This window comes from Rhineura floridana, chromosome 3 (assembly GCF_030035675.1).
Source record: "Rhineura floridana isolate rRhiFlo1 chromosome 3, rRhiFlo1.hap2, whole genome shotgun sequence".
Lineage (NCBI taxonomy): Eukaryota > Metazoa > Chordata > Lepidosauria > Squamata > Rhineuridae > Rhineura > Rhineura floridana.
This window is the reverse complement of record NC_084482.1, coordinates 207456903-207475669: the sequence shown is the minus strand read 5'-3', so window position 1 is coordinate 207475669 and position 18767 is coordinate 207456903. Positions and strand designations below refer to the sequence as shown.

At 44.1% G+C, this 18767-nt stretch overlaps 1 protein-coding gene across 1 annotated transcript; it reads left to right on the top strand.

Annotated features, from left to right (window-relative positions):
* Window positions 1-445: 445 nt before the first annotated feature.
* LOC133378901 (vomeronasal type-2 receptor 26-like) lies at window positions 446-15797 on the top strand. Its single transcript, XM_061613517.1, has 4 exons — window positions 446-454; window positions 2849-3088; window positions 12425-12551; window positions 14887-15797. Exons 1-4 carry the CDS (start codon window positions 446-448, stop codon window positions 15795-15797), a joined length of 1287 nt encoding a protein of 428 aa, XP_061469501.1.
* Window positions 15798-18767: the final 2970 nt, after the last annotated feature.

The window sequence follows — 18767 nt, the reverse complement described above, 5'->3', positions numbered from 1 at the left end:
CAATGTAATGGGAAAAACCACAAGGTAGAATTCTCCCTTCCCCCTGCCCAACTTTTAAAGATACAAAAGACCTCTTGGAGGCCGAGCCTGGCAACCAAGAGGTCTTTTGTATCTTTAAAAATTGTGGAGGGGGAGGGAGAATTCCACCTTGTGGTTTTTCCCATTAGAACACCTGCACTTGGCTGACTTTCTCTTCTCCTAAAGATACAGGATCAGTCTCAGGCCAAGAACCTGGCAACCCTAGGGAAACAGGATGTCAGACTGGATGGGCTTTTAGCCTGATCAAGCTGCAAGACTCTTCTTGGTTTCTTGTCAGCAAAGTTCAGGCCAAAGTCCCTGCCCCCCCCTTGACTCATGCCAAACTTTGGAGCCACATCTGTTAGTTGTTGCAAACATGTTCCCCCCCGCCCCAGCTCTGCCCCTTGAGCCACGTAAAAACTCCAGGATGTTGCAGGTATGGACTTTCTTCTCTTTATAATTATCAAAAATCATACTATTTATCCTTATTCTTCCTAAAGCTCAAGAGATCTTTCTGGAGATTGCCTACACATCAGAACAAGGGCAGCATGAGGTCATAGTTATTGCACAGCGCCTAGGAAAAAGAACCACCTCCTGTCTCAGTCAGAGACAAAGTGAATCAAGATTGAGAGCAGGAGAAACTGGAGGATTTGCCTGTGTGAACTTTCATGGCTCTCTATGAAGCCATAGCTGAGCACCACCGTTATTTGTGAAGTTATTGTGGCTTTGGCTTTGTAAGAGCTTTTGGCTTCTTCTGATTAGCTGACTCTGGAGGCAAGAGAAGCATAAAATCATAGAGTTGGAAGGGGCCTATAAGGCCATTGAGTCCAACCTGCTGCTCAATGCAGGAATCCAAACTGAAGCATACCTGACAGGTAGCTGTGCAGCTGCCTGTTGAATGCCTTCAGTGTTGGAGAAACCACCATCTCCCTAGGTCATTGGTTCCATTGTTGTGTGGCTCTAACAATTAGGAAGTTTTTCCTGATGTTCAGTTGAAATCTGGCTTCCTGCAACTTGAGCCCATTATTCTGTATCCTGCACTCTGGGACGATCGAGAAGACATCCTGGTCCTCCTCTGTGTGGCAACCTTTCATGTACTTGAGGAATGCTATCTCCCTCAGTCTTCTCTTCTCCAGGCTAAACATGCCCAGTTCTTTCAGTCTCTGCTCATAGGGCTTTGTTTCCACTCGCAAGAGAAGTGAAATAGCCAGAGCCAGAATGGTCTCCCTGCTGCTTCTGTTGCTGCTTCTGCTGCTAATGCCTCATGGAGTCTCTGGGAATCTGAAAACAAAATGCCCTTTGAATCTGAGCAGGGAAAAATATGAAGCACTCATTTACTACCGGTCTGGGGACTTCCTTATTAGTGGGATCGTATCTCCAAGATATGTTTTTAATCAATTTCCGTACATCTTTTCAAAGCCCCCATTTACCAGGCTTAATGAGTAAGTAATTCTGTCCAGATGGATGCTGTGCTTCTCTACCTCCACTCCAGAGCTTGGAAAAGTTACTTTTTTGAACTACAACTCCCATCAGCCCCAGCCAGCATGGCCACTGGGTTGGGCTGATGGGAGTTGTAGTCCAAAAAAGTAACTTTTCCAAGCTCTGCTCCACTCTGATTGTTCTTAGTTAACAGAGAAATAGCTTCTATTTCAGAGCTCTGGAGACTGCAGCTCTCAAGATGTAGCTGGACTATAGCTCCCATCATCCTTGACCATTGGCCACACTGGCTGGGGATGACTGGAGTGTATTTATTGATTATTTTAAAATAACTGTAATAATATTGTATTTAATATTATTTATTTTCTCTAAGGAGCTCAATTTATCCTCACATCAACCCTGTGAGGTAGGTTAGGCTGAGAGAGAGTGACTCCTAGCTGAATGGAGATTAGTATTCTGGTCTCCCAAGTCTTAGTCCCATTTTCTGGTTCCGCAGGACATCCCTGGTAAAATACCAGAGCTTGGACAAGTTACTTTTTTGAACTACAACTCCCATCAGCCCAATCCAGTGGCCGTGCTGGCTGGGGCTGATGGGAATTGTAGTTCAAAAAAGTAACTTGTCCAAGCTCTGTAAAATACTCGCCCTGCTATGCTGCTGTGTTGCATTTTGACGAATGTGACACAAGCATGCCAGTGAATTCAGTCCGGGAGCAAAATGATGCACTGAATTATCCCACCTGCTGGCGGGACGTGAGGGTGGCACCAAAGTCATGCGATTTCCTACAAGCAAGGAAATTTGCCAGGATTGCAGGGGGGGCTCCCTCCTGGCCCACCGAGCTCATGCAAACATCCCTCTTAGCTAAGTGAACGTTTTTCTCTTTTCTTCCCTTTCCATCCCTTTTCCTTTTCCTTTCTTTTTACCTAGTAAGCCTGAGAGCAGGGACTGCAGCCTTCTTCCACATCTAGAGGATAAACTGAGCTCTCCGTTTCAGCACAGGAGTGTTATGCATCCTCAGATTTTTGAAGTCGTCAAGACCACTGAAATAACTGTAGGCTTTGCAGCAGTTTCCCATATTTCACGAGCCTTTAGGAGGAGAAAACAAACTGTCCTAAGATTGTGTGCATCTTACGGTTTTTGTTCTTAAGTGGGAAAGTGCATGTTCACTTTGCAAGGTTATGTCCCTCCCTCTCTCCTGCAAATATGTAGACCTGAAATTACTTGGAGATAAGCTATTGGGATTAAGATTTATGCTGCCTGGGAAGGCCCTTAGATTTATTAAAGAATGTGTTCAGTGAATGAAGAATGGCAGTGTGTCACAAATGTTTATTCTTCGTTTGCAGTTTGGCACCTAGGTCTTACTGGCACATCTTGTCCTTCTTGTTCACCATCCAGGAAATCAACCAGGAAGCCAGGCTCTTACCCAACATCACCCTGGGCTACAACCTCTATGAGAACTTTTTTGATGCAAGGATGACTTCTGATGCCATGCTAGACCTGCTTGCAGGCGGGGAAAGCAATATTCCAAACTATAGCTGTGGAAAAGAGAATAACCTCCTGGCTGTTCTTGAAGCGTCTGATTCTCTGATCTCCAAACAGATTTCAGCCATGTCAGGCATCTACAAAATCCCGCAAGTATGATTCAGTGCCCTTTGTACAGTCAGGTTGTTAATGCCAAACCCATACCTATGTTTTAAGATAATTTAAGACCAATTACTATCCAAATCTTATTAAGCTAGAACACTAAAATGTAAATATACTGCCTTCAAGTTGATTCTGACTTATAGCAACTGCCGCGACCCTATAAATAGAGTTTTCATGAGGCTGAGAGGCAGTGACTGGCCTAAGGTCACCCAGTGAGCTTCATGGCTGTGTGGGGATTCGAACCCTGGTCTCCCGGGTCATAGTCCAACACCTGAACCACTACACCACACTAGTAAGGCTCTATTAATATTCTATAGGCAGACCATATTCTATAAGGTTTTTATAAGGAGAGAATTAGCACTTTATTATTATGTAGCTATTGTTGTTGTTGTCGTTCCTTTATTGTTTGTGATTTTGCAGAAAAAAATAACAAAAAAGAAATCTTAATCTTCTCTTAAAAGGTGAGGCCAGATAAAAGCAATAGTCTTTAACTATGCCCCCAAGTGACCTGTTTATTGAGCATTCATCCGGATTTGATTGCTGAGAGATGAGATTACATTGACTCTTTAATGAGCAATAATTCTGATTTGCCTGAGAGGCGATTGTACAATATTGGGTCAAGCAGGTGCTGTTCCACACTTTCCCATGCATTTCCCCATCACTTCCTTTATCACAAGAAGTCTGCTCTTTCGTTACAACAAGCAGGTTTGCTGAGCAAGCAGTTCCAGTTGTGGAATCTGCCAGTAAGATCCCGCCCAAAAATAGCAACAGCTTTCTCTCTCATTAAGCAAGTTTTGGAACCAATACAAAGTACTCAGTTGGGCAGAGAGTGAGAGTGGGATGAGGCGAATATAGGATGAGCAGCAATTCCTTTCAACTCTCTTTCTCTAAAAAAAAGCACCCCTGCTCCCATATAGGGATGGGATCCACTGTTTGCTACCAATCTGATCCTTTTCCATTCTGTCCCATGTCCCCCCCATCTTCTCTATTTATCTGGTTTAATTTCTTTCCTGTGAAAGTGGAAGAAAATTTAAAGGGTTAATACCACAGAGATCAAAAGCCAATCCCAGAGAGTCTTCTCAGCTTGGCCACTGTCGGACTCAGTGCCCATGTTAAGGAGACTGTCGAGGACAATCGCCGCCTAATCTCTGCAGCGTTAACCTGTTAAATGCCCTCCAGCAGAAGGGTGGAAGGACAGAGTAGCATCTGCGGCCGGCCGCAGCTTCATGGCAGGCTAGATCACAGAGGAGGAAGAAAATGCTGTGTCCTTGCATTGCATGCCCTGTATACTCCCCCTCGCTGGATCGTCACCTTGTAGTGGTGAGTGGGCTTGCGTGTTCCAATGAACCCTGTGAGTGACTCGGGAGTCATGTACTCCCAGCAGGGTCACCCATGGCGGTAAGGTCAAGGGAGAGGAACCAGACAAAGAACGATCCAAGAAAGTCCTCAACGGCAGAACAGGTGGAGGATAACAATGTGTGTTACAATGGCTGTGAAGGCGGATGAAGGCTGCAGCAGATAAAGGACTTTCAATCGTCATGGTACCCATGCCATTGGATCAAAGCCTTTTTCTGTCAAGATTGTGTGTTGATCGTGGTGCGCCGATCTCCCCACATAAAACAAATTCACACACAGGCGTCTTCTGTAACAAAAGTCCCATGGCGATTGGCAAATGGTGACGGGGGCAGGACTGTGAAATCCAGAAGCCCCTAGTCATGGTCTGGTACATCGGCGGTGGATACAGATTCAGACAGATCCACTGTTAAAGACTATATTTTGGAAGACAATCATGAGTGGTCGCCAAGAATGCTCTACTGCTGGACACATGGCAGCAGCTTGGTGGCAGCAGAGGGGGGCTCCGGAGCCATGACAGGAATGTCCCCAACACACTCGCAGACCTGCAGGTGGACATTCAGAACTCCCTTTCCCCCCCTGTCTCTCTGTCTCCTGTCAGATTCCTCTGCAGCCCCATTCTGTCTATCCAGCTGCGTTGAAAAGCACATAGTGTTCATTTACCTGTACATTTCAAGAGGGGGGAAGGGTAACTGACCTTGCCATATCAAGGGGGCAACCAGTGAGGGGGACTTAAGTGGAATTCTCGTCCAATGGATTCCGGTGTTGGGGAAAAGCTGCAGCAAGCATGCTCAATCCACAAACAGCATGAGCATGTGAATTATTATAAAAACCCAGTTTCAAATCTGACTAAAGGGAATTCTTGCCCATCCCTACTCCCATGTCAGATCTCAAGAAAGGAAGTCAGCACTTTTGCATGTGCATGTCTGAACCCTCACACATGTCCACCCACAAGAGAACCTCAACATACCCTTAAGTGAGTAATAGAACCTTTTATGTGGAGTAAAAAACATGTGCAGTTCTAAAACCATGTATACCCTTGCACCCGACAAAAGACTCACACACCAAGATCTGAACATAAGACTGGTTTATTGCAAAGAAAGAAAACAGGTATAATGTAAAACCTATAACATGGATACAGGCAGCAATTATGACAAGCACATTCACACATGAAATCTAAAGAGCGTAAAGATCCTCGTAAGCTCTATGTGGGGCTTCCCTTTGGGTTGTTCTGGAAGCTGCAGCTTGTACAGAATGCTGCAGCCAGTTTGGTGAGGGGAGCACCTGGAAATGCACATATTACATATTTTTAAATTGTTTTTAAAAATGTGTTTTTAAATTTGTATATTTGTATATTTGTTTTTGATTGTTGTAAATCGCCCAGAGAGCTTCGGCTATGGGGCGGTATGCAAATGTAATAAATCATAATCATAATAATAAATATTACACCTGTGCTTAGGGAACTGCATTGGCTGTCAATCAGCTACTAGGCCACGTCTAAGGTCTTGTTCCTAACATATATAAAAACCAGAGCTTGGAAAAGTTACTTTTTTGAACTACAACTCCCATCAGTGGCCATGCTGGCTGGGGCTGATGGGAGTTGTAGTTTTAAAAAAGTAACTTTTCCAAGCTCTGATAAAAACCTGAACCACTCAGGACAGGCTATCTGAAAGACTACCTGCCCCTTCATAGACCTGTAAGATCACGTACATCAGGTGTTCCGAAACTGTGGTCCACAAGCTTCATTCAGGTGGTCCGCGGTCTATCTGTGAAGAATAGCGGGAACAGCCACTGTGAACAGTGGGTACAGGACATTAAACATTCATGCTGATTTTGAATTGTAGTTTTATTGTTTCATCTATTTCTTACATTGTATTTGATATTGTGTTCTATGGAATTCAAATTGCAACAGGCAGAAAAATCGTTAATTGGTCCACCAAGACTCTCGGCAATTTTCAAGTGGTCGGGGGGGGAGTTTTGGAACCTCCGATCTGGCGAAATTTCACTTTTGCCACTGCACATTTCAGAATGCCATAGGGGGGTGAACCAAAAATGTCATTTTCCACTATCCCTCGCCTTTCCCTCTGCCATATGTGAAGCAGCAACTGTCTTTAACTTTATCATGAAAGCAAAACAATAGTCTTTTCATTTCCTCGCTAGATAAGTCATGGATTTATCGCTCAGCTTAATGATAAAGCCCAGTTCCCTTTTGTCTACCAGATGGTCCCCAAAGGAGAAACTCAGGATCTGGGGATTGTCAAGTTGCTCCTACATTTTGGATGGACGTGGATTGGTCTTATTGCTCCAGACAATGACAATGGGGAAAGGTTCATTAGTGCCCTGACATCTCTGATGATCAGCAGTGGAATTTGTGTTGCCTTATCAAAAAGACTACCACATAAGAATCTATACAAAATGCTGATCCCAAGCAAACCGTATCTCCTGTGGAGACAAGTCAGTGTATTTGTTTACTGTGAGAATGCTCAGATGGGATTCGGTCCAGTTGTGGCGCTACAGCACACACTTGAAAAAGAAATCGGAGCCAAAGTCTGGATCACAACAGCTTTTCAGGGCATCAACTCAAACTTATATTTCTCTCCTGAGAAATTCCAGCATATCCATGGTGCTTTGTCCTTTGTAATGAAAGCCCAAATAAGAACAAAATATGACTATTACCTCCCATCATCCTACGCTCTCCAGCGGTTTAGGGAGGAAGCATTCCACTGTTCGTATTCAAAACATGCATTGTCTGTGAGGGGTAGGACAAAGTGTGAGGAGAAGGAGTACTTGGAAACGCTGCCCCAAGAGGAGCTTGAGAGAGCCCTGACTCAAGACAGCTACAGCACTTACTTCAGTGTTTATGCTGTGGCTCAGGCCTTAAATGCAGCATATTCACCCAGATCAAAACGGATATTGATGGTGGGTGGAGGAGACAGATCGGAACTTCAAAGGCTGCAGCCATGGCAGGTATTTCCTTTCCCTTGTTGCAGGACCATGGCAAACTGCAATTCATTATCCAGTTCTGGAATCATCATCATCCTGAGTGCAGACTCAAATGTAATAGTGAGGTGAGGCAAACTTTTGCCCATTTCCGAGGTAAATCCCATTTGTGAGGCTCCTCATGGAGGTCAACTGTTCCTGCTGTATGGTGATGTCTTCTGGTTTCTGGTGGTTCCTCCCTGGTGCCCTCAGAGAGATGCAGCTTTCTTAGCTGAAACTGGACTCTCCTCATCTCCTCCTCTGTGTCTGCTGGGCCTTGAACTCGCCCAGCAACAGTTAGGAGCACTTGGAACACAGACTGAGCAGGCACACAGGTCTTCCAGTCACTGTCTTCCCAATATGGGTGAGATGTAATATATTTCTTTTCAAATTACAATAACTGTTTCTCCATTTGCACCTATGCCCATAAATTACCACATGCAAATTTTAATGCAAAATTTTGACCTCTTTTTTTGGTGATGTAAAAGTTGCCACCCCAGTCTGTGCATTTGCACGTTTCCACAATATCTGGAACCCCGAGCAATTGACTATTCCCTAGACCAGTTGACTATTCCCTAGACCAGTTGACTATTCCCTAGACCAGTTGGTCGTGGAACCGACCAGAGGGACGGCAACCCTGGACTTAATCCTCAGTGGGGACCGGGACCTGGTGCGAGATGTAAGTGTTGAACCAATTGGGAGCAGTGACCACAGTGCTATTAAATTAAACATACATGTAAATGGCCAATTGCCAAGAAAATCCAACATGGTCACATTTGACTTCAAAAGAGGAAACTTCGCAAAAATGAGGGGATTGGTAAAAGATAGCTGAAAAACAAAGTCCAGAGGGTCACATCACTTGAAAATGCTTGGAAGTTGTTTAAAAACACTATATTAGAAGCTCAACTGGAGTGCATACCGCAGATCAGAAAAGGTACCGCCAGGGCCAAGAAGATGCCAGCATGATTAACGAGCAAAGTCAAGGAAGCTTTTAGAGGCAAAAAGTCTTCCTTCAGAAAATGGAAGTCTTGTCCGAATGAAGAAAATAAAAAAGAACACAAACTCTGGCAAAAGAAATGCAAGAAGACAATAAGGGATGCTAAAAAAAGAATTTGAGGAGCACATTGCTAAGAATATAAAAACCAACAACAAAAAATTCTATAAATACATTCAAAGCAGGAGACCATCTAGGGAGGCGATTGGACCCTTGGAGGATAAGGGAGTCAAAGGTGTACTAAAGAACGATAAGGAGATTGCAGAGAAGCTAAATGAATTCTTTGCATCTGTCTTCACAGTGGAAGATATAGGGCAGATCCCTGAACCTGAACTAACATTTGCAGGAAGGGATTCTGAGGAACTGAGACAAATAGTGGTAACGAGAGAGGAAGTTCTAGGCTTAATGGACAATATAAAAACTGTCAAATCACCGGGCCCGGATGGCATCCACCCGAGAGTTCTCAAAGAACTCAAATGTGAAATTGCTGATCTGCTAACTAAAATATGTAACTTGTCCCTCGGGTCCTCCTCCGTGCCTGAGGACTGGAAAGTGGCAAATGTAACACCAATCTTCAAAAAGGGATCCAGAGGGGATCCCGGAAATTACAGGCCAGTTAGCTTAACTTCTGTCCCTGGAAAACTGGTAGAAAGTATGATTAAAGCTAGATTAACTAAGCACATAGAAGAACAAGCCTTGCTGAAGCAGAGCCAGCATGGCTTCTGCAAGGGAAAGTCCTGTCTCAGTAACCTATTAGAATTCTTTGAGAGTGTCAACAAGCATATAGATAGAGGTGATCCAGTGGACATAGTGTACTTAGACTTTCAAAAAGCGTTTGACAAGGTACCTCACCAAAGACTTCTGAGGAAGCTTAGCAGTCATGGAATAAGAGGAGAGGTCCTCTTGTGGATAAGGAATTGGTTAAGAAGCAGAAAGCAGAGAGTAAGAATAAATGGACAGTTCTCCCAATGGAGGGCTGTAGAAAGTGGAGTCCCTCAAGGATCGGTATTGGGACCTGTACTTTTCAACTTGTTCATTAATGACCTAGAATTAGGAGTGAGCAGTGAAGCGGCCAAGTTTGCTGACGACACTAAATTGTTCAGGGTTGTTAAAACAAAAAGGGATTGCGAAGAGCTCCAAAAAGACCTCTCCAAACTGAGTGAATGGGCGGAAAAATGGCAAATGCAATTCAATATAAACAAGTGTAAAATTATGCATATTGGAGCAAAAAATCTTAATTTCACATATACGCTCATGGGGTCTGAACTGGCGGTGACTGACCAGGAGAGAGACCTCGGGGTTGTAGTGGACAGCACGATGAAAATGTCGACCCAGTGTGCGGCAGCTGTGAAAAAGGCAAATTCCATGCTAGGGATAATTAGAAAAGGTATTGAAAATAAAACAGCTGATATCATAATGCCATTGTATAAATCTATGGTGCGGCCGCATTTGGAATACTGTGTACAGTTCTGGTCACCTCATCTCAAAAAGGATATTATAGAGTTGGAAAAGGTTCAGAAGAGGGCAACCAGAATGATCAAGGGGATGGAGCGACTCCCTTACGAGGAAAGGTTGCAGCATTTGGGGCTTTTTAGTCTAGAGAAAAGGCGGGTCAGAGGAGACATGATAGAAGTGTATAAAATTATGCATGGCATTGAGAAAGTGGATAGAGAAAAGTTCTTCTCCCTCTCTCATAATACTAGAACTCGTGAACCTTCAAAGAAGCTGAATGTTGGAAGATTCAGGACAGACAAAAGGAAGTACTTCTTTACTCAGCGCATAGTTAAATTATGGAATTTGCTCCCACAAGATGCGGTAATAGCCACCAGCTTGGATGGCTTTAAAAGAAGATTAGACAAATTCATGGAGGACAGGGCTATCAATGGCTACTAGCTGTGATGGCTGTGCTCTGCCACCCTAGTCAGAGGCAGCATGCTTCTGAAAACCAGTTGCTGGAAGCCTCAGGAGGGGAGAGTGTTCTTGCACTCAGGTCCTGCTTGCGGGCTTCCCCCAGGCACCTGGTTGGCCATTGTGAGAACAGGATGCTGGACTAGATGGGCCACTGGCCTGATCCAGCAGGCTCTTCTTATGTTCTTATGTTCTTATGGGCTTCTATATCACATGGAAACCTGTACATGTGAGATATCCCTTTCCTTTCAGACATTTGCACCTGGCAGAGGGGCTAAACGGCACAGCCCCATGTACCTTTCATGTGCTGATGTTGACTATCAGAAGACCTGTCAGGACCCTCTCTGCAGTGGCCCCCATACTGTGGGATAAACTTCCATGGATGTATGGCGGGCATCTACACTAATGGTGTTTCACCAACTGGTGAAAACATACCTGTTCAGAGGAAAATTCCCAAGCACTGATTTTTAGTACCGTCTTTAATAGATGTTTTAGGTATCTATGGTATTTGTTGGTGGGTGTTCTTGGTTTTTTTTTGTCTTTTGTATCAATTTTTTTCTGTAAACTATTATTTTATTTGAAAGATGATCTATAAATGTTTTAGTAAATACAATCGATCACCCCAATAAGGCTTATGAGTCCAAATGAGATGTGCATTGATCCAATTCACAGGAGATTAGACCTCAAGCGACCAGAGCTGAGAGAGCCAACATGGTTTCATAGTTTCTTAATGCTGCTGTTGTCGCTGTCATTCCAGCTTCATCCTTTATTAAGAGAAATCCATCTTTTGAACACCTCCAAGGGTGGACTGTGTTTGGATGAGAATTGGGAGCTGTCAGGCATCTATGATATTGAAAACTGGGTGATGTTTCCGAATCAGTCTCGAGTTAGAGTGAAAATTGGGAGTATAGCAGGAAAAGGCTCCACTGACATAAAGTTCACCATTAACCCGGAAGCCATTGTGTGGCACAAGCACTTTAACAAGGTAGGGGACACTTTATTCCACATGACATCTGTGAATCTCTAATCATTTGCTGAATAATTCATATGAAACTTTGAATGCAATCGTTTCCACACTTGCCAGAACATAAGAAGAGTCTGCTGGATCAGGCCAGTGGCCCAACTAGTCCAGCCTCCTGTTCTCACAGTGGCCAACCAGATGCCTAAGGGAAGCCCACAAACAGGATGTGGGTGCAACAGCACTCTCCTCTCCTGTGGTTTTCAGCAACTGGTTTTCAGAAGTGTGCTGCCTCCAATCATGGGGGCAGAGCATAGCTACTCTAGCCAGTAGCCATCGATAGCTTTCTCCATGTGTTTGTCTAATCCTCTTTTAAAGCCACATAAGGTGGTGGCCGTCACTGCCTCCTGTGGAAACGAATTCCATAGTCCAACTATGTGCTGCATGAAGAAGTACTTCCTTTTGTCTGTCCTGAATCTTCCAGCATTCAGCTTCATAGGAAGGAAGGAAGGAAGGAAGGAAGGAAGGAAGGAAGGAAGGAAGGAAGGAAGGAAGGAAGGAAGGAAGGAAGGAAGGAAGGAAGGAAGGAAGGAAGGAAGGAAGGAAGGAAGCTAGCTGTTCCATCCCCCTTGATCATTTTAGTTGCCATTTTCTGAATTTTTCCAGCTCTACAATATCTTTTTATTTTGAGGTGTGAGTCCTATTGAATGTACTGCAGGAGTGGACACTGACAGCCCAGGCATCAACACCCACAGGAAGCTTATATCCATGGAGGCTCCCTACGCATTTTGTGACCCTGGAAAATCAGGGTTCACAGCAGGCCCTGGGTAGCATTTGGTCACTGGCCAAGGGCCCTAGCAGCTCAGAAGGGCTCCTCACCAGCCTGATCTAGCTGTACTGCATTTAGTGCTCTTATGCATATTAAGGTGGGATAGAAACTTTGGAACAAGCAAGCCAACACACTAGAGAGTTCTCCTTGCTTTACCATCCTGCATCAAAAAGGATTTCTGGGTGGGGAGGGGTCACTTGGGTTCAGTCGGGTTAGAGATCCTGTTGGATCCTTTCCACATTCTATGAACAAACTATATAGACAGACAAATATTCTCCCTTTGATGAGTCTTCTCTTTATGCGTAGACTGTACCTCATTCAAGGTGCACCGAAAGCTGTCGCCCTGGATATGCCAAGGAAATTCAGGAAGGAAAGCCAATTTGCTGCTATGCTTGTGCTCTGTGTGCAGAAGGAACCATCTCTGCTCAGGAAGGTGGGTGGCTCCAAGGGAGAGGGCATTCCTCATGAGAATATTATTGTGCCACCCCAGTCTCCAAGCGTTGAGAGACTTTCAGGGGTTCCAGCACTGACCCAAGGTTTGTTTTTCTGGGAATGAAGGTGAGTGGAGACTGTGGTATCTTATGATAGATGGTTTTATTTACACACACACACACATATATATACAACCTGTGCATAAGGTAGAGGGGCTCACAGCATTAACAGTCCAACAGGCCTTGCTTCCCCATTAGGTTTCTAGAAGGTTCTCCAAAGTCATGGCTTGGGATTCAGCACACAGAGAAGCCTCTCTGTGCCTTTCTAGCTTCACACCAGACTAACACAAACTCTACCTCCTGCCCCAACCAGGCAAGGGGTTCCTATGGCAACACCACCAAGTCCTCTCCACCAAGTCCTCTCAGACATGTACATCAGGTACATCAACTGAACACAAAAAAACTGGCTTGACCAGAACTATTAACAAGTTCAGCAGGTCTCTCTAATACAAACTGCATCTCTACGGATAACAAAATCACAGGCTGGAAGGGGACCTACAGGCATCATCCAGACTAACCCTCCAATCCTATAACACTATAATAAGGGCAAATATTCCGTCTGAGACACTGTCTGTGAAGGTCCAAGAAATATTTCTGAACATGGATCCTTTCTTTTAATCACCTTTATTAATTCAGGAAGTGCGTTGAATGAAATGACATTGAGGAAGCAATCTCTGGGCTGGGGAGCAAGAAGGGTTGCTCAGCCTGTGGTGCTCAAAATGTGCCTCTCTTCTCTAGCTTAAACCATACTTTCCACACTCTGCTTTGTACAGGGGTCATCAATGTGGTGTGCCCACAGAGGCCTTCCTTGCTACCCACACCATCCCCTTCCCCAGTGAAATTAAGCTTGAAAGATGCATTCTATAGTAGCCAATAGAAGATGTTGCAGTATTGGTTTGTTTGTGGGGTGTGTAGGGTGCCCATGACAGTTCATCTGGTTTGCAAATGTGCCATGAGATTCTTCATGCAGCCTCAGGGACCAGCTCCAACTAGGAATACTGGTGAGTCTAACAATACATAGAGAATCCTCTGCAAAGGGCTGTGATCCTGCAGCAGAAAAGTAGGAGCTCCTGGGCAGAAAAGCTGAGGTACAAATGGTACAATGGTCAGGATATAAGGTTTGACTGTCTCTTCCCCAGGACAACCCCCTACTTTCTGTTGATCAGACCATCCCCTGCCCTATTTGATTCAACCTCCTGCTCCTTAAAAAGCCTTCAGCAAAGCCCTCTACGAATGGGTAAGGCAGCCTTCCTCAGCCTGCCCCATTCATCAGCTTTTAGCCAGCATTGTCATGCTGGCCAGGACTTATAGGCATTATAGCCCAAAACATCTGGAGGTCCCTGGGTGCAAGAGGACTAAGCTAAGGACGCTTTAGGAAGGGTTGCTGATTCTTGTTTGAAATGTCATGTAAGTGTCCTGGTACTACCCCCCAAGACTGATAAAGTAGATGGGAGTGTTGGGTTTGGACAGCAGATTCCCAAGTTCAAATCCCTGCTAAGCAACAAGGAAGGTTCGGGCCATTTGCTACTGTTTAGCCTAACACAACTCACCTGCATAGTAACCTGAGTTCCTTGGAGGAAGGGTAAGATTTAACTATAATAAATGAATATATTTTTTGCCTCTCCTAGCCTCATCTTCTTCTAAATAACAGTGGGTATAACTAGAGCTTAAGTTACTTTTTTGAACTACAACTCCCATCAGCCCAATCCAGTGGCCATGCTGGCTGGGGCTGATGGGAGTCGTAGTTTAAAAAAAGTAACTTTCCCAAGCTCTGGTTATAACCCGCCTGCCATTTCCCGGGTTGAACAACACAGAAGCCTGGTATTCATCTCACCCTGTGGTGTCTATTCTGGAACATTTCATAGAGGCAAGTCTCTTGGCCCCACTACCTGAAATCCTTTTTTAAGTGATGAGGCTATAGACATGAAAGCATACCCTCTAACAAAGGTAACCCAGAGGCCTGGGTTCAATCCCCACTGACCCATGAAACGCATTGGGTGTTTTGGGCCCAGCCATACTATCTCAGCCTTATCCTACCTCACAGGGTTGTTTTGAGGTTAAAAAGAATGGAGAACCTTGTGTCCCACCTGTAACTCCTTCAATAAAGTCAGGATATGAGTGTAAATGGTGAACACACAAGCAAGCAAATGTTTCCCTTCCCTATTACAAACTTATTTTCTGACTTCTTCCACATCAGCATCTTCTCTCAAAATGTAATAGAATGGTGATGGCAATGAATGTAAGTGATGCTGAAGCCATTCTTTTTCTCCTCCTCAGATGCAGAGCATTGCACCAAATGTCCAGAAGACCAGTATCCAAACAAGGACCGAAATCAGTGTATCCCCAAGATTATCACCTATCTGTCCTATGAAGAATATTTAGGCTTCCTCCTGGCTTCCTTTGCCCTGTTCTTGTCTTCAGCCACGGGCATTGTGTTAGGAATCTTCATTAAATTTCATGACACTCCGATAGTCAAAGCTAACAACAGGGACCTCTCCTACATCCTCCTCATCTCTCTCCTGCTTTCCTTTCTGTCCTCCTTCCTCTTCATTGGCCAGCCAAGGAAAGCAACCTGCCTTCTCCGACAAACAGCCTTCAGCATCATCTTCTCGGTTGCCGTCTCTTCTGTGCTGGCAAAAACCATCACTGTGGTGCTGGCCTTCCTGGCCACAAAGCCAGGGAACAAGATGAGGAGATGGCTGGGGAAAAGTCTGGCAACCTACATTGTCATCTTCTGTTCCAGTGTCCAAATTGTCATCTGCACCATCTGGTTGGGGATCTCTCCCCCATTCCCAGACTCTGACATGCACTCCCAGCCTGGAGAGATCATCCTGCAATGCAACGAAGGATCTGTTGCCATGTTTTATACAGGCCTAGGCTACATGGGCTTCCCGGCTGCCATTTGTTTCACGGTGGCTTTCCTAGCCAGGAAGCTGCCCGGGGCCTTCAATGAAGCCAAGCTGATCACCTTCAGCATGCTGGTCTTCTGCAGTGTTTGGGTGTCCTTTGTGCCCACCTACCTGAGCACGAAGGGGAAATACATGGTAGCCGTGCAGGTCTTCTCTATCTTGGCCTCCAGTGCTGGGCTCCTGGGCTGCATCTTCCTGCCCAAGTGCTACATTATTGTCCTCAGGCCTAATCTGAATACAAAGGAGCACTTGATGACAAAAACTAAAGATGGCATCTGATCCTTAAACTGATTCAGTTTTGACAATTTTTTTTCAGCACAGCAGAAATGAAAGCCACATATTTATCCTGGGAATTTAGCTCTCTCTATATAAATATCTCTGCATTTTACATAAATCATGAATGATGTAAATTGCCTAATGACTGCAATGGCCACAGGCCCTCTGGGCTTAATGTTTTACATGTATGCTTTATCACAGCCTGGTTCCCGCTAGATACCTGATCAACCTCATTGGTCTTTATGCTGCTAATGCTCATCTGGGGTCATGCATGAGCAAAATGCTCATTTTGTACACTTTTATTTTCTATCAGGCATACAATGTTAACATCATTATCATCATCTGTTTATTTGTATTTAACCTTTTACCCCAAAATTGTGCTCCAAGTGGATCACAAATTAAAAATAGGTTCTAATTATATACATAATTAGAAACAATAAGAGATAAGCATATCAATAAGTTATTAAAAACAATCCAATTCACACTACCAAAAAATCACCAATGCAAACATGCTAACGTAATTTTAATGGCTTAAAATAAATTAAAGAATAATATCAAAAAAATAGAATCACATTCTATAGAGTCACATACAAAAATGTATTAGGAAAATTGCTTGCGAAACATGTACATTAGTCAAAACTGCGTTAGGAGGAATTTGCACTAAAATGCTGAATAATTTTCAAGATGTTTAAAAAAATCTCAAATTGCAGCAGAACAGAATTTAAGATTGGCAAAATGAGAAATGTAAAGAGTGGAAACTGACATATCTTTTCATCAGAGATACTCCGGATCTCTGGATTGAGGCTCCAACTGCACCTACCTTCAGGATTGCAGGATGTGGGGGAATCCTACTGCCACAAAAACCTCTTTAGCAAATGGTGCATAGGAAGGGAGAGATCTCCATGCTGAATCCAATTTTTGACCACAGATCACACCTTGCCTAGTGCTAGGCATCACTGGGATATTTTCTGTGTATACTGTTGGTTTTGTAGCCCTTTTTAATCTATTGTTTTTCACTTTTACTGTAAAATGTTGTTTTACTGGGAAATATGATTGCACAAAGTACAATAAAATACCTCTAAGGTGTAGAATTCAGTAGTGACACCTTTGGTAAAAGAAAAGTTGGGGAATTATGTTTCTGAGTTAACTGAGAATGAGCATAAAAGCAACTGGGTGTTCAAAGGGTTCATTGGAGGAAGAAAGCCAAGATGGAAACAATTGATTTCCCCATTGCAATGAGCCATTTGAAGAATGTGGGATCTATGTTGTCTTTGACAATATGTTAATGTGCTCTCAACTGGCTGCATACACGTACATCTCTTCCTTAATAATTATCATCTTAAAGATAAACTGAGATGGCTGATTTCTGCTTCTGTGAATTGTGAATCTGGCTTGGCTATGAGGCTAAAGACAAATGATGATGATTTTTCACCAAAGAAAATGCTGGTTCATAGCCAGGCAGGGAGGAGGACTTACAGCTTTTAGGGATAATGTTGCCGCATACGCAGCCTGCAGAATAGAGATGGCTGAGAAATTCAATTCAGTCCGCAATTAAAGCTAAATCTACCAAATTCACACCTTCTGAAACATCATGAGAACCGAAACACAGGCTTCCTTTGAAATTCACACTTACTCGAATTTTGCAACGCAGTTCACCAGCCAATCTTTATAAATATGCATATGTTAAGGGGAAATGTGCAAAAAAATGAATATATGGGTGAAAATAACATACAAAAATGCATGCACTAAATGATGAGAAATTACTTGCAAAAATGGGCACATAAGTCAAAACTGTCTACAAAAATGTGTTTATTAGGAGAGATTCACACTAAAATGCTGGAGAATTTTCATGAGGACTCTTTTTTTAGCCAAAAAAGCCTGGTCCTTTAGCTGGGTCCTGGCTCAGCTGGCTTACACCAGCATAAATCCCTTAGCCTGGCTGAGCCAGGACCCAGCCAGCTCAACCGAGATTGGCACACGTGGAACTGGCATCAGCTGGCATAAGTCCCAAAAAGGGGGCATGCCAGGGGCATGTCAGGGGAGGGGCCGAGGTGAGGGCACTTAGGCCACAACCAACTCATGTTTGGAGTGCTCCTGCAGGTCCAGTTCAGGCAAAAGTATACAGGGGAAAAGGTTGATCTAACAGAGCAATCCAGCTTGTCAGACCCCAGCAGGAGTGAAGTCGATGGAGGTGGAGCTGGCAGAAGGGGCCACTCAGAGGCCTCTCAGAGGGGAGGATGCTGGCTGTGCCAGGAGGGCACGGCAGATGGAAAGAAAATACATGTTTTGATTTAAATAAATCCAATTTATTTTATTTTTGTCTAACTCTGATCCCTTTCTGATTACCACTATGAGTTCACTGAAGAGAAATATTTATTTATTTATTTATTGCATTTGTGTACCGTCCCATAGTCGAAGCTCTCTGGGTGGTTTACAACAATTAAAAACATTAAAAACAAATATACAAATTTAAAAACACATTTAAGAACTTAATTTCAGACAGGAGGGTCATTACAAGGTTTTGACAAACCATTCCAGTTCAGTAAGTCACAGCATTTCCCCCTCAGCTACTCTTGCCTTGCCCTCAGGATCTTCCCTTGTCCTCAGATCATGAAGGGTGGGCCAGTGCCCAAGCCTCTTTAAAAACAAATCTGTAGTAATTAAATGAAAGGCCCTGCTCCTTTTAATAGCTCCCTTTTCATTGCATGAATTGTGGGGATGTGGAAATGAAGCCCTCAAAGACACCCACGTCTGAGAGAGATGTTCCTCTCGTGGCAACCAGCCAAGGCAGGAAAGGGGCCAGGAGTGGCTGAGGAAGAAATACTAGGCTGATAGGAAAATGTCACTGAGGCTATAGAGCAGCCTTTCCCAATTAGTGGGCCACCAGATGTTGTTGGACCATAATTCCCATCTTTCCTGAGCATTGGCAATGCTGGCTGAGGCTGATGGGAGTTGTGGTCCAACATCAGCTGG